General features: G+C 45.7%; 1 protein-coding gene across 4 annotated transcripts in view; it reads right to left on the bottom strand.

Annotated features, from left to right (window-relative positions):
• Positions 1-26,082, bottom strand: part of LOC115127375 (alpha-actinin-1) — a 239,408-nt gene that overhangs the window by 45,297 nt on the left and 168,029 nt on the right. For all 4 annotated transcript variants that reach the window (XM_065025923.1, XM_065025921.1, XM_065025922.1 and 1 more), the window contains 6 exons: positions 15,409-15,501; positions 11,155-11,280; positions 10,854-10,958; positions 7,694-7,841; positions 6,030-6,180; positions 5,462-5,570 (listed from right to left, as the gene is read on the bottom strand). In XM_065025923.1, coding sequence (XP_064881995.1) covers positions 5,462-5,570; positions 6,030-6,180; positions 7,694-7,841; positions 10,854-10,958; positions 11,155-11,280; positions 15,409-15,501 — 732 coding nt within the window. The remainder of the gene's footprint in view (positions 1-5,461; positions 5,571-6,029; positions 6,181-7,693; positions 7,842-10,853; positions 10,959-11,154; positions 11,281-15,408; positions 15,502-26,082) is intronic.

The following is a 26,082-nucleotide window of genomic DNA, read 5'->3' as shown; positions in this document are numbered from 1 at the left end:
CTATGAGCAGTTCTCTGTCCCATGAGGAAACACAGTGTATGAGCCTATGAGCAGTTCTGGATCATATTAAGCACGGAACCTATGGACCATCCAACTGAATTGAGCATCTAATTGACCCTCTAATTGACCCTCTAATTGACCCTCTAATTGACCCTCTAATTGACCCTCTAATTGACCCTCTAATTGACCCTCTAATTGATCATCTAATTGACCCTCTAATTGATCGAAGTCATATATATTTCTATCACAGCATTGTTGAATACTAATTTCTGATTGGCTAGAAGGGCATTTTAGAAGGGATATTAAAACCAGGAACCATATGGGGACATTTGGAAATCACTTGCAATCATGACGCAATATGTGCCTACACAGAGACTGTACTACACCAACAACTACACATAGAGACTGTACCAACAACTACACATAGAGACTGTACTAAACCAACAACTACACATAGAGACTGTAGTAAACCAACAACTACACATAGAGACTGTAGTAAACCAACAACTACACATAGAGACTGTAGTAAACCAACAACTACACATAGAGACTGTAGTAAACCAACAACTACACATAGAGACTGTAGTAAACCAACAACTACACATAGAGACTGTACTAAACCAACAACTACACATAGAGACTGTAGTAAACCAACAACTACACATAGAGACTGTAGTAAACCAACAACTACACATAGAGACTGTAGTAAACCAACAACTACACATAGAGACTGTACTAAACCAACAACTACACATAGAGACTGTAGTAAACCAACAACTACACATAGAGACTGTAGTAAACCAACAACTACACATAGAGACTGTACTAAACCAACAACTACACATAGAGACTGTACTAAACCAACAACTACACATAGAGACTGTACTAAACCAACAACTACACATAGAGACTGTACTAAACCAACAACTACACATAGAGACTGTACTAAACCAACAACTACACATAGAGACTGTAGTAAACCAACAACTACACATAGAGACTGTAGTAAACCAACAACTACACATAGAGACTGTACTAAACCAACAACTACACATAGAGACTGTACTAAACCAACAACTACACATAGAGACTGTAGTAAACCAACAACTACACATAGAGACTGTAGTAAACCAACAACTACACATAGAGACTGTACTAAACCAACAACTACACATAGAGACTGTACTAAACCAACAACTACACATAGAGACTGTAGTAAACCAACAACTACACATAGAGACTGTACTAAACCAACAACTACACATAGAGACTGTACTAAACCAACAACTACACATAGAGACTGTAGTAAACCAACAACTACACATAGAGACTGTACTAAACCAACAACTACACATAGAGACTGTAGTAAACCAACAACTACACATAGAGACTGTACTAAACCAACAACTACACATAGAGACTGTACTAAACCAACAACTACACATAGAGACGGTACTAAACCAACAACTACACATAGAGACTGTACTAAACCAACAACTACACATAGAGACTGTACTAAACCAACAACTACACATAGAGACTGTAGTAAACCAACAACTACACATAGAGACTGTACTAAACCAACAACTACACATAGAGACTGTACTAAACCAACAACTACACATAGATACTGTAGTAAACCAACAACTACACATAGAGACTGTAGTAAACCAACAACTACACATAGAGACTGTACTAAACCAACAACTACACATAGAGACTGTACTAAACCAACAACTACACATAGAGACTGTAGTAAACCAACAACTACACATAGAGACTGTACTGTAAACCAACAACTACACATAGAGACTGTAGTAAACCAACAACTACACATAGAGACTGTACTAAACCAACAACTACACATAGAGACTGTAGTAAACCAACAACTACACATAGAGACTGTAGTAAACCAACAACTACACATAGAGACTGTAGTAAACCAACAACTACACATAGAGACTGTACTAAACCAACAACTACACATAGAGACTGTACTAAACCAACAACTACACATAGAGACTGTAGTAAACCAACAACTACACATAGAGACTGTAGTAAACCAACAACTACACAGAGACTGTAGTAAACCAACAACTACACAGAGACTGTAGTAAACCAACAACTACAGAGAGACTGTAGTAAACCAACAACTACACATAGAGACTGTAGTAAACCAACAACTACACATAGAGACTGTAGTAAACCAACAACTACACATAGAGACTGTAGTAAACCAACAACTACACATAGAGACTGTAGTAAACCAACAACTACACATAGAGACTGTACTAAACCAACAACTACACATAGAGACTGTAGTAAACCAACAACTACACATAGAGACTGTAGTAAACCAACAACAACACATAGAGACTGTACTAAACCAACAACTACACATAGAGACTGTAGTAAACCAACAACTACACATAGAGACTGTAGTAAACCAACAACTACACAGAGACTGTAGTAAACCAACAACTACACAGAGACTGTAGTAAACCAACAACTACACAGAGACTGTAGTAAACCAACAACTACACAGAGACTGTAGTAAACCAACAACTACACAGAGACTGTACTAAACCAACAACTACACAGAGACTGTAGTAAACCAACAACTACACAGAGACTGTACTAAACCAACAACTACACATAGAGACTGTACCAACAACTACACATAGAGACTGTAGTAAACCAACAACTACACATAGAGACTGTAGTAAACCAACAACTACACAGAGACTGTAGTAAACCAACAACTACACATAGAGACTGTAGTAAACCAACAACTACACAGAGAGACTGTACTAAACCAACAACTACACAGAGAGACTGTACTAAACCAACAACTACACAGAGACTGTAGTAAACCAACAACTACACATAGAGACTGTAGTAAACCAACAACTACACAGAGACTGTAGTAAACCAACAACTACACAGAGACTGTACTAAACCAACAACTACACAGAGACTGTAGTAAACCAACAACTACACAGAGACTGTACTAAACCAACAACTACACATAGAGACTGTACCAACAACTACACATAGAGACTGTAGTAAACCAACAACTACACATAGAGACTGTAGTAAACCAACAACTACACAGAGACTGTAGTAAACCAACAACTACACATAGAGACTGTACTAAACCAACAACTACACATAGAGACTGTACTAAACCAACAACTACACATAGAGACTGTAGTAAACCAACAACTACACATAGAGACTGTAGTAAACCAACAACTACACATAGAGACTGTAGTAAACCAACAACTACACAGAGACTGTAGTAAACCAACAACTACACATAGAGACTGTACTAAACCAACAACTACACATAGAGACTGTACTAAACCAACAACTACACATAGAGACTGTAGTAAACCAACAACTACACATAGAGACTGTAGTAAACCAACAACTACACATAGAGACTGTAGTAAACCAACAACTACACATAGAGACTGTAGTAAACCAACAACTACACATAGAGACTGTACTAAACCAACAACTACACATAGAGACTGTAGTAAACCAACAACTACACAGAGAGACTGTAGTAAACCAACAACTACACAGAGACTGTAGTAAACCAACAACTACACAGAGACTGTAGTAAACCAACAACTACACAGAGACTGTAGTAAACCAACAACTACACATAGAGACTGTAGTAAACCAACATCTACACATAGAGACTGTAGTAAACCAACAACTACACACAGAGACTGTAGTAAACCAACAACTACACAAACTGAAATAGGCTACATTATCGATGCAGGTCCAACAAGGAAAAACTTAAGATGATTTAGTTTTTTTGCAGAGACATATTGTTTTGTAGCATCTGATGACCTAACGTGGTGAGTGATGAACATACATGTCCTCGCTCCCCTCCCAACGTTTATGGTTTCAGCAGCTGTTTTCAGCAACTCTGATATTTTTTTATTTAAGTTGTCACATTGGCAGGTTAGCTTAGCAACAAACTAAATTATCAGCTCATTGTCATGGATGTATCCAACAGAAAACGGCTACTTCGCTGTTATTCTGGCTGCAAAGGTCATGTTTGTGTTAGCTGTAGCTAGCTGGCTAACTAGCAAACAAGAGATAAGAACGTTGCTAGCGAGCATGGCGACGGGACTGTAGCTAGCTGGCTAACTAGCAAACAAGAGATAAGAACGTTGCTAGCGAGCATGGCGACGGGACTGTAGCTAGCTGGCTAACTAGCAAACAAGAGATAAGAACGTTGCTAGCGAGCATGGAGACGGGACTTGAAGAACGAGCGACTGGGTCGCATCTCTAGCACCCAAAAGATGAGAAAGTATGGATTCACTTAACAAAAAAATATAAACCAAAAAGTATTCATACCAGTAAATATGTGTTTTCGTATGTTTTCTTTGGAAACTGTGGTATAAGTGGGATAAACTCCTCAGTTTTGTACATTACCTTGGAAAAAAATGGATTCTGCAAAGGGACTCGGCTCCTGCGTCGTCCATTATTTCCAAGGTAACGTAGAGAACATTAGCTTTTCTCCCTGACATATACAGTATATATCAGTAATGGACTGTCTCTATCCTGTGAAGGACAGTGCTTCCTGTCTGCCCCATAGAAATACATTCCCATTCAAGTGAACGTTCCGAGGTCTCAGAGGCTTTTTGTCCCTTCGAGTAATTACATTTCCATGCTCTATGATCAGCTCCTCCTACTTCAAGGACCACTACTCACTAAGCACCTCCTCCCTGTAGACCACACCCACTAAGCCCATCCTACCTACAGAGACACACCCTGTTAAGCCCCTCCTACTGTACCTGCAGAGCCTCGCCCCACTAAGCCCCTCCTACTGTACCTGCAGAGCCTCGCCCCACTAAGCCCCTCCTACTGTACCTGCAGAGCCCCGCCCCACTAAGCCCCTCCTACTGTACCTGCAGAGCCCCTTCCCACTAAGCTTTTCCTACTGTACCTGCAGAGCCTCGCCCCACTAAGCCCCTCCTACTGTACCTGCAGAGCCTCGCCCCACTAAGCCCCTCCTACTGTACCTGCAGAGCCCCATCCCACTAAGCTTTTCCTACTGTACCTGCAGAGCCTCTCCGCACTAAGCCCCTCCTACTGTACCTGCAGAGCCCTGCCCCACTAAGCCCCTCCTACTGTACCTGCAGAGCCCCACCCCACTAAGCCCCTCGAACTGCACCTGCTGGACCACTCCCCACTAAGCCCCTCCTACTGTACCTGCAGAGCCCCGCCCCACTAAGCCCCTCCTACTGTACCTGCTGGACCACTCCCCACTAAGCCCCTTCTACTGTACCTGCTGAACCACTCCCCACTAAGCCCCTCCTACTGTACCTGCAGAGCCCCCCCACTAAGCCCCTCCTACTGTACCTGCAGAGCCTTGCCCCACTAAGCCCCTCCTACTGTACCTGCAGAGCCCCGCCCCACTAAGCCCCTCCTACTGTACCTGCAGAGCCTCGCTGCGTTTCTGAGTCAAGGCTCCCAGGGCATCCCATTGGTCACAGATGTTCTGGCAGCGAGCGTTCACACTGGGGGAGTCATAGTAGTCCAGCTCACTGAGGAACGAGACAGGGGTACGAGACAGGGGAACGAGACAGGGGTACGAGACAGGGGAGACAGGGGTACGAGACAGGGGTACGAGACAGAGCAGGTCAATGTTATGTTATAGCAGTCATCCCTCCATCCTCCATCCCTCTTCCCCTCCCTTCCCTCCCTCTTCCCTCTTCCTCTCCCTTCATCCCTCCATACCTCTTCCCTCCATTCATCCCTCCCTCCCTCTTCCCTCCATTCCTCCCTCCCTCCATTCCTCTTCCCTCCATTCCTCCTCCCTCCCTCCCTCCATTCCTCTTCCCTCCCTCCCTCCATTCCTCTTCCCTCCCTCCCTCCATTCCTCTTCCCTCCTTCCTTCCCTCCCTCCATTCCTCTTCACTCCCTCCCTCCCTCCATTCCTCTTCACTCCCTCCCTCCCTCCATTCCTCCCTCCCTCCATTCCTCCTCACTCCCTCCCTCCTTACTTTAACTCCTGAGCGATGGCAGCTATCTGCTCTACGCGGTCCTGGTGCGCGGCCAGGTCGCTCTCGAAGGCCTCGTGTTTCTTCAACAGAGCCTTGATCTCAGACAGAGAGGCCGTCTCAAAGTCCCGCGCCTGCAGCATCACCTCCTTACCTGCAGGGGGAGACACACCACAGACAGCTGGAAAATGTATACACAGTAAATACACGAATACAGAATGTATGTTGAACAAAAACAGATTACAGAGGACATGATACATATTTAAAAGGTGCTGCACACAGTGATCCAATCATTTCTGGATAACAAATCAAATCGTTATTTGTTACGTGTGCTGAATAAAACATGTATAGACCTTACAGTGAAATGTTGACTTTACTACAAGCCCTTAACTTGTTATGGCTGAGGGCAGTATTGAGTAGCTTGGATGAATAAGTTGCCCAGAGTAAACGGTCTGCGACTCAGGCCCTGTTGCTAATATATGCATATTATTAGTAGATTTGGATATAAAACACTCTGAGGTTTCTAAAACGGTTTGAATGATGTCTGTGAATATAACAGAACTCATATGGCAGGCGAAAACCTGAGAAAAAAATCCAACCAGAAAGTGGGAAATCTGAGGTTTGTAGTTTTCAACTCATTCCCTATCGAATGCACAGTGTCTATGGGGTCAAATTGCACTTCCTAAGGCTTCTACTAGAGATTGATTCTATACATCGTTTGACATGTTTCTATGGACTGTAACGGAACTTTTCGCACGTCATGAATTTGGCTTACTGGGCTAAACGCGCGAACAAAAAGGAGATATTTAGACATAAATGATGGACATTATCGAACAAAACAAACATTTATTGTGGAACTGGGATTCCTGGGAGTGCATTCTGATGAAGATGATCAAAGGTAAGTGAATATTTATAATGCTATTTCTGACTTCTGTTGACACGTTTTGGCTTGATTTGTTGTCTGAGCGCTGTACTCAGATTATTGCATGGTGTGCTTTTTCGGTAAAGCTTTTTTTAAATCTGACAGCGGTTGCTGAGAAGTATATCTATAAATCCGTGCATAATAGTTGTATCTTTTATCAATGTTTATTATGAGTATTTCTGTAAATTGACGTGGCTCTCTGCAAAATGACAGGATGTTTTGGAACTACTGAACGTAACGCGCCAATATATACTGAGATTTCTGGATATAAATATGAACTTTATCGAACAAAACATACATGTGTCCTATGAGTGTCATCTGATGAAGATCATCAAAAGGTTAGTGATTCATTTCTCTCTATTTATGCTTTTTGTGACTACTCTCTTTGGCTGGAAAAATGGCTGTGTTTTTCTGTGACTTGGCTCTGACCTAACATAATCGTTTGGTTTGCTTTCGTCGTAAAGCCTTTTTGAAATCGGACACTGTGGTTGGATTAACAAGAAGTGTATCTTTAAAATGGTGTCAAATACTTGTATGTTTGAGGAATTGTAATTATGGGATTTCCGTTGTTTTGAATTTGGCGCCCTGCACTTTTCACTGGCTGTTGTCATATCGCTAACGGGATCTCAGCCCAAATAGTTTTTTTTTTTTACCAACAATACAGTTTACAATTAAGTCACTTATAATACTAGTTTCAACCCAAAAATGGTCAAACGGAAACAGATGTTTTTCATGGTTCTGGTACCTTCAGTCCAGGTTTCGTGGATGGCTGCCTTCTGACGGAACTTCTCGGCCAGGTGGTCGAGTCTCTCCAGCCGGCGTATCTCGTTGAGGAGCCACTCCTCATAACCCTTCTCCGCCCCTTCTAGACCGCCCCAGGCGTTAGAGACGTCCTGCACAAATACAACAACTAACATTCAGCTTACAGTCACCAGACACCAATCACCAGTCCAATTCCAGTCTTGTCTGATTTAAAACCGCCGATGGTAACGAGGCTTCAGCGTGTTAAGAGGATTGTTTGCACAACTGAAGTTCTTCATGCAAACCCACAGTTTCATCAGCTGACTGGGTGGCTGTTCTCAGACGAACCCACAGTTTCATCAGCTGACTGGGTGGCTGTTCTCAGACGAACCCACAGTTTCATCAGCTGACTGGGTGGCTGTTCTCAGACGAACCCACAGTTTCATCAGCTGACTGGGTGGCTGTTCTCAGACGAACCCACAGTTTCATCAGCTGACCGGGTGGCTGTTCTCAGACGAACCCACAGTTTCATCAGCTGACCGGGTGGCTGTTCTCAGACGAACCCACAGTTTCATCAGCTGACCGGGTGGCTGTTCTTCATGCAAACCCACAGTTTCATCAGCTGACCGGGTGGCTCAGACGAACCCACAGTTTCATCAGCTGACCGGGTGGCTGTTCTCAGACGAACCCACAGTTTCATCAGCTGACCGGGTGGCTGTTCTCAGACGAACCCACAGTTTCATCAGCTGACCGGGTGGCTCAGACGATCCCACAGTTTCATCAGCTGACCGGGTGGCTGTTCTCAGACGAACCCACAGTTTCATCAGCTGACCGGGTGGCTGTTCTTCATGCAAACCCACAGTTTCATCAGCTGACCGGGTGGCTGTTCTCAGACGAACCCACAGTTTCATCAGCTGACCGGGTGGCTCAGACGATCCCACAGTTTCATCAGCTGACCGGGTGGCTGTTCTCAGACGAACCCACAGTTTCATCAGCTGACCGGGTGGCTGTTCTCAGACGAACCCACAGTTTCATCAGCTGACTGGGTGGCTGTTCTCAGACGAACCCACAGTTTCATCAGCTGACTGGGTGGCTGTTCTCAGACGAACCCACAGTTTCATCAGCTGACTGGGTGGCTGTTCTCAGACGAACCCACAGTTTCATCAGCTGACCGGGTGGCTGTTCTCAGACGAACCCACAGTTTCATCAGCTGACCGGGTGGCTGTTCTCAGCTGTTTCATCAGCTGACCGGGTGGCTGTTCTTCATGCAAACCCACAGTTTCATCAGCTGACCGGGTGGCTCAGACGAACCCACAGTTTCATCAGCTGACCGGGTGGCTGTTCTCAGACGAACCCACAGTTTCATCAGCTGACCGGGTGGCTGTTCTCAGACGAACCCACAGTTTCATCAGCTGACCGGGTGGCTCAGACGATCCCACAGTTTCATCAGCTGACCGGGTGGCTGTTCTCAGACGAACCCACAGTTTCATCAGCTGACCGGGTGGCTGTTCTTCATGCAAACCCACAGTTTCATCAGCTGACCGGGTGGCTGTTCTCAGACGAACCCACAGTTTCATCAGCTGACCGGGTGGCTCAGACGATCCCACAGTTTCATCAGCTGACCGGGTGGCTGTTCTCAGACGAACCCACAGTTTCATCAGCTGACCGGGTGGCTGTTCTCAGACGAACCCACAGTTTCATCAGCTGACCGGGTGGCTCAGACGATCCCACAGTTTCATCAGCTGACCGGGTGGCTGTTCTCAGACGATCCCACAGTTTCATCAGCTGACCGGGTGGCTCAGACGATCCCACAGTTTCATCAGCTGACCGGGTGGCTGTTCTCAGACGAACCCACAGTTTCATCAGCTGACCGGGTGGCTGTTCTCAGACGAACCCACAGTTTCATCAGCTGACCGGGTGGCTCAGACGAACCCACAGTTTCATCAGCTGACCGGGTGGCTGTTCTCAGACGAACCCACAGTTTCATCAGCTGACCGGGTGGCTGTTCTCAGACGAACCCACAGTTTCATCAGCTGACCGGGTGGCTGTTCTCAGACGAACCCACAGTTTCATCAGCTGACCGGGTGGCTGTTCTCAGACGAACCCACAGTTTCATCAGCTGACCGGGTGGCTGTTCTCAGACGAACCCACAGTTTCATCAGCTGACCGGGTGGCTCAGACGAACCCACAGTTTCATCAGCTGACCGGGTGGCTGTTCTCAGACGAACCCACAGTTTCATCAGCTGACCGGGTGGCTGTTCTCAGACGATCCCACAGTTTCATCAGCTGACCGGGTGGCTGTTCTCAGACGAACCCACAGTTTCATCAGCTGACCGGGTGGCTGTTCTCAGACGATCCCACAGGTGAAGAAGCTGGATGTGGAGGTCCTGGGCTGTCGTGGTTACACGTGGTCTGCGGCTGTGAGGCCGGTTGGACGTACTGCCAAATTCTCTAAAATGACGTTGGTTGAGCGGCTTATGGTAAAGAAATGAACATCCAATTCTCTGGCAAGAGCTCTGGTGGACATTCCTGCAAGTCAGCATGACAATTGCATCCTCCATCAAAACTTGAGACATCTGTGACATTGTGTTGTGTGACAAAACTGCACATTTTAGAGTTATTGTCCCCAGCACAAGGTCCACCTGTGTAATGATCATGCTGTTTAATCAGCTTCTTGATAGGCCACACCTGTCAGGTGGATGGATTATCTTGGCAAAGGAGAAATGCTCACTAACAGGGATGTAGACACATTTGGGCTAAAAACTTGAGAGAAATAAGCTTTTTGTGTACGTATGGAACATTTCTGGGATCTTTTATTTCAGCTCATGAAACATGGGACCAACACTTTACATGTTGCGTTTATATTTGTGTTCAGTGTAGCTGCTCGTTTTGTGATTGACATTCAGGGAATCTGAGTAGCGTCTTGCTAAAGCCGATGCAGATCTCCTCGAATGTGCTGTGTAAATAGCAACTGACTTAAACAGAGGGCGTGATGAGAGAGAGAAAGAGAAATCATGAGAAAACAAAAAGATAATTACTTGACAAATTTAACATATGTTTCCCATTTCCCAATAAAGCACCTTAAATTGAATTGAGAGAGAGAGAAAGAAACAGAGAAATAGAGAGGTGTGTGTGTAGTGTACTTCATACTGTAGGTTACCTACCGACACCATCTTCCCCTCGGAGGGCATGAAGGCAGGTCTGTTGCTGAGTCTCAGCTTGGTCTGCAGGGTGTTGAAGTTGATCTCCAGCTGACACTTCTCCTGGACCTTTTAATATCACAATTATAGTTGCCACTTAGCAGACGTTTCCATCCAAAATGACTTAGTCACACATGCATACATAGTTGTTGTTATTATTACACCTATTCAGGGAAGTCCCATTGACACCGATGTCTCTTAACAAGGGAGCCCTGATTCATAAAAGGAATTAGTGACAGTCATTATAACAAGCGGGGTGTAGAACCTTAGGGGGCTTGTGTTGACGCCGATAGTCCCTGAAGTCCTCCAGCTTCTGCTGCATCGCCTGCATGGTGTTCTCTGGAGCACGGTTCTCCAGCCACGGGATGGTGCGACGGATCCACTCCAGGAGCTATGGGGGGAGGCATAGAGGGAGAATTGGGGGAGGGGAAGAGAGAGGGGGAGGGGAAGAGAGAGGGGGTGGAAGAGGAGAGGCATACAGGGAGAATTGGGAGGAGGGGGAGGGGAAGAGAGAGGGGGTGGAAGAGGAGAGGCATAGAGGGAGAATTGGGGGAGGGGAAGAGAGAGGGGGTGGAAGAGGAGAGGCATACAGGGAGAATTGGGGGAGGGGAAGAGAGAGGGGGTGGAAGAGGAGAGGCATACAGGGAGAATTGGGGGAGGGGAAGAGAGAAGGGGGTGGAAGAGGAGAGGCATACAGGGAGAATTGGGGGAGGGGAAGAGAGAGGGGGTGGAAGAGGAGAGGCATAGAGGGAGAATTGGGAGGAGGGGAAGAGAGAGGGGGGTGGAAGAGGAGAGGCATACAGGGAGAATTGGGAGGAGGGGAAGAGAGAGGGGGTGGAAGAGGAGAGGCATACAGGGAGAATTGGGAGGAGGGGTGGAGGGGAAGAGAGGGGGGTGGAAGAGGAGAGGCATAGAGGGAGAATTGGGGGAGGGGAAGAGAGAGGGGGTGGAAGAGGAGAGGCATACAGGGAGAATTGGGGGAGGGGAAGAGAGAGAGGGGGTGGAAGAGGAGAGGCATAGAGGGAGAATTGGGGGAGGAAGAGAGAAGGGGGTGGAAGAGGAGAGGCATAGAGGGAGAATTGGGGGAGGAGGGGGTGGAAGAGGAGAGGCATAGAGGGAGAATTGGGAGGAGAGGGGTGGAGGGAAGAGAGAGGGGGTGGAAGAGGAGAGGCATAGAGGGAGAATTGGGGGAGGAAGAGAGAGGGGGGTGGAAGAGGAGAGGCATAGAGGGAGAATTGGGGGAGGAAGAGAGAGAGGGGGTGGAAGAGGAGAGGCATAGAGGGAGAATTGGGGGGGAGAGGAACAGGAGGAGAGAGTAGATGGTAAGGAGTAGGGGTAAGAGGTGACGAGGGACAGAAGGAGAGGGAGAATTGGAGGAGGGAGAGAGGAACAGGAGGAGAGTAGATGGTAAGGAGTAGGGGTAAGAGGTGACGAGGGACAGAAGGAGAGGGAGAATTGGAGGAGGGAGAGAGGAACAGGAGGAGAGTAGATGGTAAGGATTAGGGGTAAGAGGTGATGAGGGACAGAAGGAGAGGGAGAATTGGAGGAGGGAGAGAGGAACAGGAGGAGAGTAGATGGTAAGGAGTAGGGGTAAGAGGTGACGAGGGACAGAAGGAGAGGGAGAATTGGAGGAGGGAGAGAGGAACAGGAGGAGAGAGTAGATGGTAAGGAGTAGGGGTAAGAGGTGATGGGGGACAGAAGGAGGGAGAATTGGAGGAGGGAGAGAGGAACAGGAGGAGAGAGTAGATGGTAAGGAGTAGGGGTAAGAGGTGATGGGGGACAGGCAGGGCAGGTATAGAGGGACAGTAAAGGTAGAGCAGGTGAGGTTAGCACAATGAGAAAAAGGAATGGAAAGAGCAACAGAGAGAGACTTGTGTTACTAATAGTGAATAACTAATACATATAGCAGTGTGAATGTAGGAAGCTAATTCAACAAGCACAATTCTGCCTACTGTTCATTTGTTGTTAGCCTGGTACCAGATGTACCAGTACCCCCTGTATATAGCCTCCACATTGACTCTGTACCGTAATACCCTGTATATAGCCTCCACATTGACTCTGTACCGTAATACCCTGTATATAGCCTCCACATTGACTCTGTACCGTAATACCCTGTATATAGCCTCCACATTGACTCTGTAACGGTACCCCCTGTACAAAGCCTCCACATTGACTCTGTACCGGTACCCCCTGTATATAGCCTCCACATTGACTCTGTACCGGTACCCCCTGTATATAGCCTCCACATTGACTCTGTACCGGTACCCCCTGTATATAGCCTCCACATTGACTCTGTACCGGTACCCCTGTATATAGCCTCCACATTGACTCTGTACCGGTACCCCTGTATATAGCCTCCACATTGACTCTGTAACGGTACCCCCTGTATAAAGCCTCCACATTGACTCTGTACCGGTACCCCCTGTATATAGCCTCCACATTGACTCTGTACCGTAATACCCTGTATATAGCCTCCACATTGACTCTGTACCGGTACCCCCTGTATATAGCCTCCACATTGACTCTGTACCGTAATACCCTGTATATAGTCTCCACATTGACTCTGTACCGGTACCCCCTGTATATAGCCTCCACATTGACTCTGTACCGTAATACCCTGTATATAGCCTCCACATTGACTCTGTACCGTAATACCCTGTATATAGCCTCCACATTGACTCTGTACCGTAATACCCTGTATATAGCCTCCACATTGACTCTGTATCGTAATACCCTGTATATAGCCTCCACATTGACTCTGTATCGTAATACCCTGTATATAGCCTCCACATTGACTCTGTATCGTAATACCCTGTATATAGCCTCCACATTGACTCTGTACCGTAATACCCTGTATATAACCTCCACATTGACTCTGTATCGTAATACCCTGTATATAGCCTCCACATTGACTCTGTACCGTAATACCCTGTATATAGCCTCCACATTGACTCTGTACCGTAATACCCTGTATATAGCCTCCACATTGACTCTGTACCGTAATACCCTGTATATAGCCTCCACATTGACTCTGTATCGTAATACCCTGTATATAGCCTCCACATTGACTCTGTATCGTAATACCCTGTATATAGCCTCCACATTGACTCTGTATCGTAATACCCTGTATATAGCCTCCACATTGACTCTGTACCGTAATACCCTGTATATAGCCTCCACATTGACTCTGTACCGGTACCCCCTGTATATAGCCTCCACATTGACTCTGTATCGTAATACCCTGTATATAGCCTCCACATTGACTCTGTATCGTAATACCCTGTATATAGCCTCCACATTGACTCTGTATCGTAATACCCTGTATATAGCCTCCACATTGACTCTGTATCGTAATACCCTGTATATAGCCTCCACATTGACTCTGTACCGTAATACCCTGTATATAGCCTCCACATTGACTCTGTACCGTAATACCCTGTATATAGCCTCCACATTGACTCTGTATCGTAATACCCTGTATATAGCCTCCACATTGACTCTGTACCGTAATACCCTGTATATAGCCTCCACATTGACTCTGTATCGTAATACCCTGTATATAGCCTCCACATTGACTCTGTACCGTAATACCCTGTATATAGCCTCCACATTGACTCTGTACCGTAATACCCTGTATATAGCCTCCACATTGACTCTGTATCGTAATACCCTGTATATAGCCTCCACATTGACTCTGTACCGTACCCCTGTATATAGCCTCCACATTGACTCTGTATCGTAATACCCTGTATATAGCCTCCACATTGACTCTGTACCGTAATACCCTGTATATAGCCTCCACATTGACTCTCTACCGTAACACCCTGTATATAGCCTCCACATTGACTCTGTATCGTAATACCCTGTATATAGCCTCCACATTGACTCTGTACCGTAATACCCTGTATATAGCCTCCACATTGACTCTGTATCGTAATACCCTGTATATAGCCTCCACATTGACTCTGTATCGTAATACCCTGTATATAGCCTCCACATTGACTCTGTACCGTAATACCCTGTATATAGCCTCCACATTGACTCTGTATCGTAATACCCTGTATATAGCCTCCACATTGACTCTGTACCGTAATACCCTGTATATAGCCTCCACATTGACTCTGTACCGTAATACCCTGTATATAGCCTCCACATTGACTCTGTACCGTAATACCCTGTATATAGCCTCCACATTGACTCTGTACCGTAATACCCTGTATATAGCCTCCACATTGACTCTGTACCGTAATACCCTGTATATAGCCTCCACATTGTTATTTTACTGGTGTTGTTTAATTATTTGTTACTTATATTAAAAAATGTTTTACTTATCTATATTTTACTTAGCACTTTTTTTTCTTAAAGCTTCTTAAAGCGTTGTTGGTTAAGGGCCTGAAAGTAAACATTTCACTGTTTACAACAAGGTCTACACCTGTTGTATTTGGGCGCATGTGACAAATAACATTTGAATTGATTTGATTGTGGGGGGAGGGGGACAGAGGAGGGGTGTGGTGCTTACATCACTAGCCAGCTTCTCGTAGTCCTCCATCAGCTGCTCATTCTCCTGGTTGACAGCCAACACCTTGCAGATCCGATTGGCTGCTGTCTCCGCCTGGAGGAGGAAGAGGAAGGAATATGGTGAATACATTCTATCATCGCCATGGGAACTGTTACTGTTGTCAGTCAGAACACGTCATGGTTGATATCTAACTCTCTCTCCCTCTCTAGATATCTAACTCCCCCTCTCTCTAGATATCTAAATCTCATGCCCCCCCTCTCTCTAGATATCTAACTCTCTCTCCCTCTCTAGATATCGAACTCTCTCTCCCTCTCTAGATATCTATTTATTTCTCCCTCTCTAGATATCTAACTCTCTCGCCCCAACCTCCCTCTAGATATCTATTTCTTTCTCCCTCTATAGATATCTAACTCTCTCGCCCCCCCTCTCTCTAGATATCTAACGCTCTCCCCATCTCTAGATATTTAACACTCTCCACCTCTCTAGATACCTAACTCTCTCTCCCCCTCTCTCTAGATATCTAACTCTCATGCCCCCCCTCTCTCTAGATATCTAACTCTCTCTCCCTCTCTAGATATCGAACTCTCTCCCTCTCTAGATATCTATTTATTTCTCCCTCTCTAGATATCTAACTCTCTCGCCCCAACCTCTCTCTAGATATCTAACTCTCTCTCCCTCTAGATATCATTTTCTTTCTCCCTCTATAGATATCTAACTCTCTCGCCCCCCCTCTCTCTAGATATCTAACGCTCTCCCCATCTCTAGATATTTAACACTCTCCACCTCTCTAGATACCTAACTCTCTCTCCCCCTCTCTCTAGATATCTAACTCTCTCCCTCTATAGATATCTAACTCTCTCGCCCCCCCCTCTGTCTAGATATCTAACTCTCCCTCCCTCTGTCTAGATATCTAACTCTCCCCCTCTGTCTAGATATCTAACTCTCTCCCTCCCCCCTCTGTCTAGATATCTAACTCCCCCTCTGTCTAGATATCTAACTGTCTAGATATCTAACTCTCCCCTCTCTGTCTAGATATCTAACTCTCCCTCCCTCTGTCTAGATATCTAACTCTCTCTGTCCTAACCCTCTGTCTAGATATCTAACTCTCTCCTCCCTCTGTCTAGATATCTAACTCTCCCCTCTCTGTCTAGATATCTAACTCTCCCTCCCTCTGTCTAGATATCTAACTCTCCCCTCTGTCTAGATATCTAACTCTCCCCCTCTGTCTAGATATCTAACTCTCCCCCTCTGTCTAGATATCTAACTCTCCCCCCACTCTGTCTAGATATCTAACTCTCCCTCCCTCTGTCTAGATATCTAACTCTCCCCTCTCTGTCTAGATATCTAACTCTCTCTCCCTAACTCTCCCTCTGTCTAGATATCTAACTCTCTCCCTCTGTCTCTAACTAGATATCTAACTCTCTCCCCCTCTGTCTAGATATCTAACTCTCCCTCCCTCTGTCTAGATATCTAACTCTCCCCCTCTCTGTCTAGATATCTAACTCTCCCTCCCTCTGTCTAGATATCTAACTCTCCCCCCTCTGTCTAGATATCTAACTCTCTCCCCTCTCTAGATATCTAACTCTCCCTCCCTCTGTCTAGATATCTAACTCTCTCTCTGTCTAGATATCTAACCTCCCCTGTCTAGATATCTAACTCTCCCTCCCTCTGTCTAGATATCTAACTCTCCCCCTCTCTGTCTAGATATCTAACTCTCCCCCTCTCTGTCTAGATATCTAACTCTCCCTCTCTGTCTAGATATCTAACTCTCCCTCCTCTGTCTAGATATCTAACTCTCCCTCCCTCTGTCTAGATATCTAACTCTCCCCCTCTCTGTCTAGATATCTAACTCTCCCCCTCTCTGTCTAGATATCTAACTCTCTCCCTCCTCTGTCTAGATATCTAACTCTCCCTCCCTCTGTCTAGATATCTAACTCTCCTCCCCCTCTGTCTAGATATCTAACTCTGTCTAGATATCCTCTCTGTCTAGATATCTAACTCTCCCTCCCTCTGTCTAGATATCTAACTCTCCCCTCTGTCTGTCTAGATATCTAACTCTCCCCTCTCTGTCTAGATATCTAACTCTCCCTCCCCCTCTGTCTAGATATCTAACTCTCCCTCTGTCTAGATATCACCCCTCTGTCTAGATATCTAACTCTCCCCCTCTGTCTAGATATCTAACTCTCCCCCTCCCTCTGTCTAGATATCTAACTCTCCCTCCCTCTGTCTAGATATCTAACTCTCCCTCCCTCTGTCTAGATATCTAACTCTCCCCCCTCTGTCTAGATATCTAACTCTCCCCCCTCTCTAGATATCCTCTCTGTCTAGATATCTAACTCTCTCCCCCTCTGTCTAGATATCTAACTCTCCCTCCCTCTGTCTAGATATCTAACTCTCCCTCCCTCTGTCTAGATATCTAACTCTCCCTCCCTCTGTCTAGATATCTAACTCCCTCTGTCTAGATATCTAACTCTCCCTCCCTCTGTCTAGATATCTAACTCTCCCTCCCTCTGTCTAGATATCTAACTCTCTCCTCCCTCTGTCTAGATATCTAACTCTCTCCCCCCCTCTGTCTAGATATCTAACTCTCCCCTCTCTGTCTAGATATCTAACTCTCCTCCCTCTGTCTAGATATCTAACTCTCCCTCCCTCTGTCTAGATATCTAACTCTCCCTCCCTCTGTCTAGATATCTAACTCTCCCTCCCTCTGTCTAGATATCTAACTCTCCCTCCCTCTGTCTAGATATCTAACTCTCCCTCCCTCTGTCTAGATATCTAACTCTCCCTCCCTAGATATCTAACTCTCCCTCCTCTGTCTAGATATCTAACTCTCCCTCCTCTGTCTAGATATCTAACTCTCCCTCCCTCTGTCTAGATATCTAACTCTCCCTCCCTCTGTCTAGATATCTAACTCTCCCCCTCTGTCTAGATATCTAACTCTCCCCCCCTCTGTCTAGATATCTAACTCTCTCGCCCACCCCTCTGTCTAGATATCTAACTCTCCCCCTCTCTGTCTAGATATCTAACTCTCCCCCTCTCTGTCTAGATATCTAACTCTCCCTCCCTCTGTCTAGATATCTAACTCTCCCTCCCTCTGTCTAGATATCTAACTCTCCCTCCCTCTGTCTAGATATCTAACTCTCCCTCCCTCTGTCTAGATATCTAACTCTCCCTCCCTCTGTCTAGATATCTAACTCTCCCTCCCTCTGTCTAGATATCTAACTCTCCCTCCCTCTGTCTAGATATCTAACTCTCCCTCCCTCTGTCTAGATATCTAACTCTCCCTCCTCTGTCTAGATATCTAACTCTCCCTCCCTCTGTCTAGATATCTAACTCTCCCTCCCTCTGTCTAGATATCTAACTCTCCCCCCTCTGTCTAGATATCTAACTCCCCCTCTCTGTCTAGATATCTAACTCCCCCTCTGTCTAGATATCTAACTCTCCCCTCCCTCTGTCTAGATATCTAACTCTCCCCTCTGTCCCCCTCTCTGTCTAGATATCTAACTCTCCCTCCCTCTGTCTAGATATCTAACTCTCCCTCCCTCTGTCTAGATATCTAACTCTCCCTCCTCTGTCTAGATATCTAACTCTCCCTCCTCTGTCTAGATATCTAACTCTCCCTCCCTCTGTCTAGATATCTAACTCTCCCTCCCTCTGTCTAGATATCTAACTCTCCCTCCCTCTGTCTAGATATCTAACTCTCCCTCCCTCTGTCTAGATATCTAACTCTCCCTCCCTCTGTCTAGATATCTAACTCTCCCTCCCTCTGTCTAGATATCTAACTCTCCCCCTCTGTCTAGATATCTAACTCTCCCCCTCTCTGTCTAGATATCTAACTCTCCCCCCTCTGTCTAGATATCTAACTCTCCCCTCTCTGTCTAGATATCTAACTCTCCCCCCTCTGTCTAGATATCTAACTCTCCCTCCCTCTGTCTAGATATCTAACTCTCCCTCCCTCTGTCTAGATATCTAACTCTCCCTCCCTCTGTCTAGATATCTAACTCTCCCCCTCTCTGTCTAGATATCTAACTCTCCCTCCTCTGTCTAGATATCTAACTCTCCCTCCCTCTGTCTAGATATCTAACTCTCCCTCCCTCTGTCTAGATATCTAACTCTCCCTCCCTCTGTCTAGATATCTAACTCTCCCTCCTCTGTCTAGATATCTAACTCTCCCTCCCTCTGTCTAGATATCTAACTCTCCCTCCCTCTGTCTAGATATCTAACTCTCCCTCCCTCTGTCTAGATATCTAACTCTCCCTCCCTCTGTCTAGATATCTAACTCTCCCTCCCTCTGTCTAGATATCTAAGTATCTAACTCTCCCTCCCTCTGTCTAGATATCTAAGTATCTAACTCTCCCTCCCTCTGTCTAGATATCTAACTCTCCCTCCCTCTGTCTAGATATCTAACTCTCCCTCCCTCTGTCTAGATATCTAACTCTCCATCCCTCTGTCTAGATATCTAACTCTCCCTCCCTCTGTCTAGATATCTAACTCTCCCCCCCTCTGTCTAGATATCTAACTCTCCCCCTCTCTGTCTAGATATCTAACTCTCCCTCCCTCTGTCTAGATATCTAACTCTCCCTCCCTCTGTCTAGATATCTAACTCTCCCTCCCTCTGTCTAGATATCTAACTCTCCCTCCCTCTGTCTAGATATCTAACTCTCCCTCCCTCTGTCTAGATATCTAACTCTCCCTCCCTCTGTCTAGATATCTAACTCTCCCTCCCTCTGTCTAGATATCTAACTCTCCCTCCCTCTGTCTAGATATCTAACTCTCCCTCCCTCTGTCTAGATATCTAACTCTCCTCCCTCTGTCTAGATATCTAACTCTCCCTCCCTCTGTCTAGATATCTAACTCTCCCTCCCTCTGTCTAGATATCTAACTCTCCCTCCCTCTGTCTAGATATCTAACTCCCCCTCTGTCTAGATATCTAACTCTCCCCCTCTGTCTAGATATCTAACTCTCCCTCCCTCTGTCTAGATATCTAACTCTCCCTCCCTCTGTCTAGATATCTAACTCTCCCTCCCTCTGTCTAGATATCTAACTCTCCCCTCCCTCTGTCTAGATATCTAACTCTCCCCCTCTGTCTAGATATCTAACTCTCCCCTCCTCTGTCTAGATATCTAACTCTCCCTCCTCTGTCTAGATATCTAACTCTCCCCCCTCTGTCTAGATATCTAACTCTCCCTCCCTCTGTCTAGATATCTAACTCTCCCCCTCTGTCTAGATATCTAACTCTCCCTCCCTCTGTCTAGATATCTAACTCTCCTCCCTCTGTCTAGATATCTAACTCTCCCTCCCTCTGTCTAGATATCTAACTCTCCTCCCTCTGTCTAGATATCTAACTCTCCCTCCCTCTGTCTAGATATCTAACTCTCCCTCCCTCTGTCTAGATATCTAACTCTCCCTCCCTCTGTCTAGATATCTAACTCTCCCTCCTCTGTCTAGATATCTAACTCTCCCCCTCCCTCTGTCTAGATATCTAACTCTCCCTCCTCTGTCTAGATATCTAACTCTCCCTCCCTCTGTCTAGATATCTAACTCTCCCTCCCTCTGTCTAGATATCTAACTCTCCCTCCCTCTGTCTAGATATCTAACTCTCCCCCTCTGTCTAGATATCTAACTCTCCCCCTCTGTCTAGATATCTAACTCTCCCCCTCTCTGTCTAGATATCTAACTCTCCCTCCCTCTGTCTAGATATCTAACTCTCCCTCCCTCTGTCTAGATATCTAACTCTCCCCCTCTCTGTCTAGATATCTAACTCTCCCTCCCTCTGTCTAGATATCTAACTCTCCCCCTCTCTGTCTAGATATCTAACTCTTCCCCTCTCTGTCTAGATATCTCCCCCGAAAAGTTGGAAAAACAGGTGTCGGATCTTACTTCAAAACTAAACTCGCTCAAGATCCACCACAGGTCAAATTCGAGACTGGTTAATCTATCCGAAAAAGTGGAAAATGGTGACGCAGTTGCATTTCTCCAGAGATGCCTTCCCGAGGCATTAGGCATGGACAACTTTCCGGACCCCCTATGCATTGAAAGAGCCCATCTGCTTCCGGCCTGAGAAACCACCCCTCTCCTCGAGTCCTTATCATGAAGTTTCTCAACTTTTCAGACAAGTCCGAGTGAGGCGGAAAGTCAGGGCTATGGGCAAGGTGATGTACGGGGGACCCTTCTCTGACCTATCCCGCAGACCTGCACTGAAAAAGAAACGGCTACGATGGGGTCAAACGCCAGGTCCCTCAACATTGCCTATGGAATAGCCTTCCCAGCTAAACTACAAGCTGACTTACAATGGACAGTCACACGGGTTTGAATCTCCCTCTCAAGCCGAGGCGTTCATCCGTGGCATACAGCGTGAATCTTCTTCCTAGTCATGTTGCCGCTGTCAAGTTTACCACCACTCTGGACTACGGAGAATTAAACCACCTTCGATTATGTCACTGTTGGCAAGCTAACTAACATTAGCTAATGTATTAGCTGCTACTGTAGTACTGCAGCTAGCATAACAGCTAAGTGAATAATATGGCAGCTAGCCCACTCAAAGTTTCCTTATATTATTTGTAGCCTGTATGGGCTCATCACTTAGCTCAGTTTCTTCTATATGACAGGCGAGATAGCTGTCCGTTCAATGTTGGACTTCATGTTTAAGTTAATTTTTGTTATGTTGATAATTCGCTTCCATTGGATTACATAAAACCTTGTAAAAATGCCAAGTGAAGATGTTCAGCTCCATGTCAACGGACACACCGGGACCTTGTTCATTCTTCCTGCACCACCGAGAAGCATCGGGACCTTGTTCATTCATCCTGCACCACCGAGAAGCATCGTGACCTTGTCCATTCATCCTGCACCACCGAGAAGTATCGGGTCCTTGTCCATTCATCCTGCACCACCGAGAAGCATCGGACCTTGTTCATTCATCCTGCACCACCGAGAAGCATCGGGACCTTGTTCATTCATCCTGCACCACCGAGAAGCATCGGGACCTTGTTCATTCATCCTGCACCACCGAGAAGCATCGGGACCTTGTTCATTCATCCTGCACCACGAGAAGCACCGGGACCTTGTTCATTCTTCCTGCACCACCGAGAAGCACCGGGACCTTGTTCATTCTTCCTGCACCACCGAGAAGCATCGGGACCTTGTTCATTCATCCTGCACCACCGAGAAGCATCGGGACCTTGTTCATTCATCCTGCACCACCGAGAAGCATCGGGACCTTGTTCATTCATCCTGCACCACCGAGAAGCATCGGGAATACTTTATATGAATACTTAAGTTTCGATCATATGGACTTAAATGATTGACACTCACGTGCAAGCCTGACATCATCATACGCAAGGGCCTTTGGATAACGTAGCACATATTCAATTGTATCTCTTTTTCTCACGTAGCCTGTTCATTTCTGAATTTTGATACTTTTTTTGTTGGTTTATAAACGTATTATGGTATACTATGTTAACGCTATATGTATGGGTCATTTTGTTACTTGGTAGCTACTAGCAGCAGACCCTATGTTGTGGATCATCTACAACTATTTCCGATGACGTTGTCCCCACAGTGACCGTACGTACAGAACCCAACCAGAAGCCATGGATTACCGGCAATATCCGCACTGAGCTAAAGGGTAGAGCTGCCGCTTTCAAGGAGCGGGCCTCTAACCCAGACGCTTATAAGAAATCCCGCTATGCCCTGAAATAAACCATCAAACAGGAATAACATAAATATAGGACTAAGATTGAATAATACTACACCGGCTCCGACGCCATGCTGATCCATGATTGAGGAAACTCAGGTACCATGCTGATCCATGGCCTGTCATTGAGGAAACTCAGGTACCATGCTGATTCATGGCCTGTCATTGAGGAAACTCAGGTACCATGCTGATTCATGGCCTGTCATTGAGGAAACTCAGGTACCATGCTGATTCATGGCCGGTCATTGAGGAAACTCAGGTACCATGCTGATTCATGGCCTGTCATTGAGGAAACTCAGGTACCATGCTGATCCATGATTGAGGAAACTCAGATACCATGCTGATCCATGGCTGGTCATTGAGGAAACTCAGGTACCATGCTGATTCATGGCCTGTCATTGAGGAAACTCAGGTACCATGCTGATTCATGGCCTGTCATTGAGGAAACTCAGGTACCATGCTGATTCATGGCCTGTCATTGAGGAAACTCAGGTACCATGCTGATTCATGGCCTGTCATTGAGGAGATTCAATGTTTTTCAATAGAGTCGGCGGAATGAACCCCTGACTATACGCAAACACATTTCACTTCCATAGAAGCCACATACAAACGGCGTGATCCCTATGGTATGGTGGTCTAGTGGTAGAGGACTATGGTATGGTGGTATAGGACTATGGTATGGTGGTAAAGGACTATGGTATGGTGGTATATGACTATGGTATGGTGGTATAGGACTATGGTATGGTGGTCTAGTGGTATAGGACTATGGTATGGTGGTCTAGTGGTATAGGACTATGGTATGGTGGTATAGGACTATGGTATGGTGGTATAGGACTATGGTATGGTGGTCTAGTGGTATAGGACTATGGTCTAGTGGTATAGGACTATGGTATGGTGGTCTAGTGGTATAGGACTATTGTATGGTGGTATAGGACTATGGTATGGTGGTATAGGACTATGGTATGGTGATATAGGACTATGGTCTAGTGGTATAGGACTATGGTATGGTGGTCTAGTGGTATAGGACTATGGTATGGTGGTATAGTGGTATAGGACTATTGTATGGTGGTATAGGACTATGGTATGGTGGTCTAGGACTATGGTGTGGTGGTCTAGTTGTATAGGACTATGGTATGGTGGTATAGGACTATGGTATGGTGATATAGGACTATGGTCTAGTGGTATAGGACTATGGTATGGTGGTCTAGTGGTATAGGACTATGGTATGGTGGTATAGTGGTATAGGACTATTGTATGGTGGTATAGGACTATGGTATGGTGGTCTAGGACTATGGTGTGGTGGTCTAGTTGTATAGGACTATGGTATGGTGGTATAGGACTATGGTGTGGTGGTCTAGTTGTATAGGACTATGGTATGGTGGTCTAGTGGTATAGACCTATGGTAAGGTGGTGTAGTGGTATAGGACTATGGTATGGTGGTATAGGACTATGGTATGGTGGTGTAGTGGTATAGGACTATGGTAAGGTGGTGTAGTGGTATAGGACTATGGTATGGTTGTATAGGTATATGGTATGGTGGTCTAGTGGTATAGGTCTATGGTATGGTGGTTTAGTGGTATAGGTCTATGGTATGGTGGTCTAGTGGTATAGGTCTATGGTATGGTGGTTCAGTGGTATAGGTCTATGGTATGGTGGTCTAGTGGTATAGGTCTATGGTATGGTGGTATAGGACTATGGTATGGTGGTATAGGACTATGGTATGGTGGTATAGGACTATGGTATGGTGGTCTAGTGGTATAGGACTATGGTCTAGTGGTATAGGACTATTGTATGGTGGTATAGGACTATGGTATGGTGGTCTAGTGGTATAGGACTATGGTATGGTGGTCTAGTGGTATAGGACTATGGTATGGTGGTCTAGTGGTATAGGACTATTGTATGGTGGTATAGGACTATGGTATGGTGGTCTAGTGGTATAGGACTATGGTATGGTGGTCTAGTGGTATAGGACTATTGTATGGTGGTATAGGGCTATGGTATGGTGGTCTAGTGGTATAGGACTATTGTATGGTGGTATAGTGGTATAGGACTATGGTCTAGTGGTATAGGACTATGGTATGGTGGTATAGGACTATGGTATGGTGGTATAGGACTATGGTATGGTGGTATAGGACTATGGTATGGTGGTAAAGGACTATGGTATGGTGGTATAGGACTATGGTATGGTGGTATAGGACTATTGTATGGTGGTATAGGACTATGGTATGGTGGTATAGGACTATGGTATGGTGGTATAGGACTATGGTATGGTGGTCTAGTGGTATAGGTCTATGGTATGGTGGTTCAGTGGTATAGGTCTATGGTATGGTGGTCTAGTGGTATAGGACTATGGTATGGTGGTATAGTGGTATAGGACTATTGTATGGTGGTATAGGACTATGGTATGGTGGTCTAGTGGTATAGGACTATGGTGTGGTGGTCTAGTTGTATAGGACTATGGTATGGTGGTATAGGACTATGGTGTGGTGGTCTAGTTGTATAGGACTATGGTATGGTGGTCTAGTGGTATAGACCTATGGTAAGGTGGTGTAGTGGTATAGGACTATGGTATGGTGGTATAGGACTATGGTATGGTGGTGTAGTGGTATAGGACTATGGTAAGGTGGTGTAGTGGTATAGGACTATGGTATGGTTGTATAGGTCTATGGTATGGTGGTCTAGTGGTATAGGTCTATGGTATGGTGGTTTAGTGGTATAGGTCTATGGTATGGTGGTCTAGTGGTATAGGTCTATGGTATGGTGGTTCAGTGGTATAGGTCTATGGTATGGTGGTCTAGTGGTATAGGTCTATGGTATGGTGGTATAGGTCTATGGTATGGTGGTATAGGACTATGGTATGGTGGTATAGGACTATGGTATGGTGGTATAGGACTATGGTATGGTGGTATAGGACTATGGTATGGTGGTCTAGTGGTATAGGACTATGGTCTAGTGGTATAGGACTATTGTATGGTGGT

The sequence above is a fragment of the Oncorhynchus nerka genome, linkage group LG12 (genome assembly GCF_034236695.1).
Source record: "Oncorhynchus nerka isolate Pitt River linkage group LG12, Oner_Uvic_2.0, whole genome shotgun sequence".
Taxonomy (NCBI): Eukaryota; Metazoa; Chordata; class Actinopteri; order Salmoniformes; family Salmonidae; genus Oncorhynchus; species Oncorhynchus nerka.
This window is presented reverse-complemented; position numbering and strand designations above follow the sequence as displayed.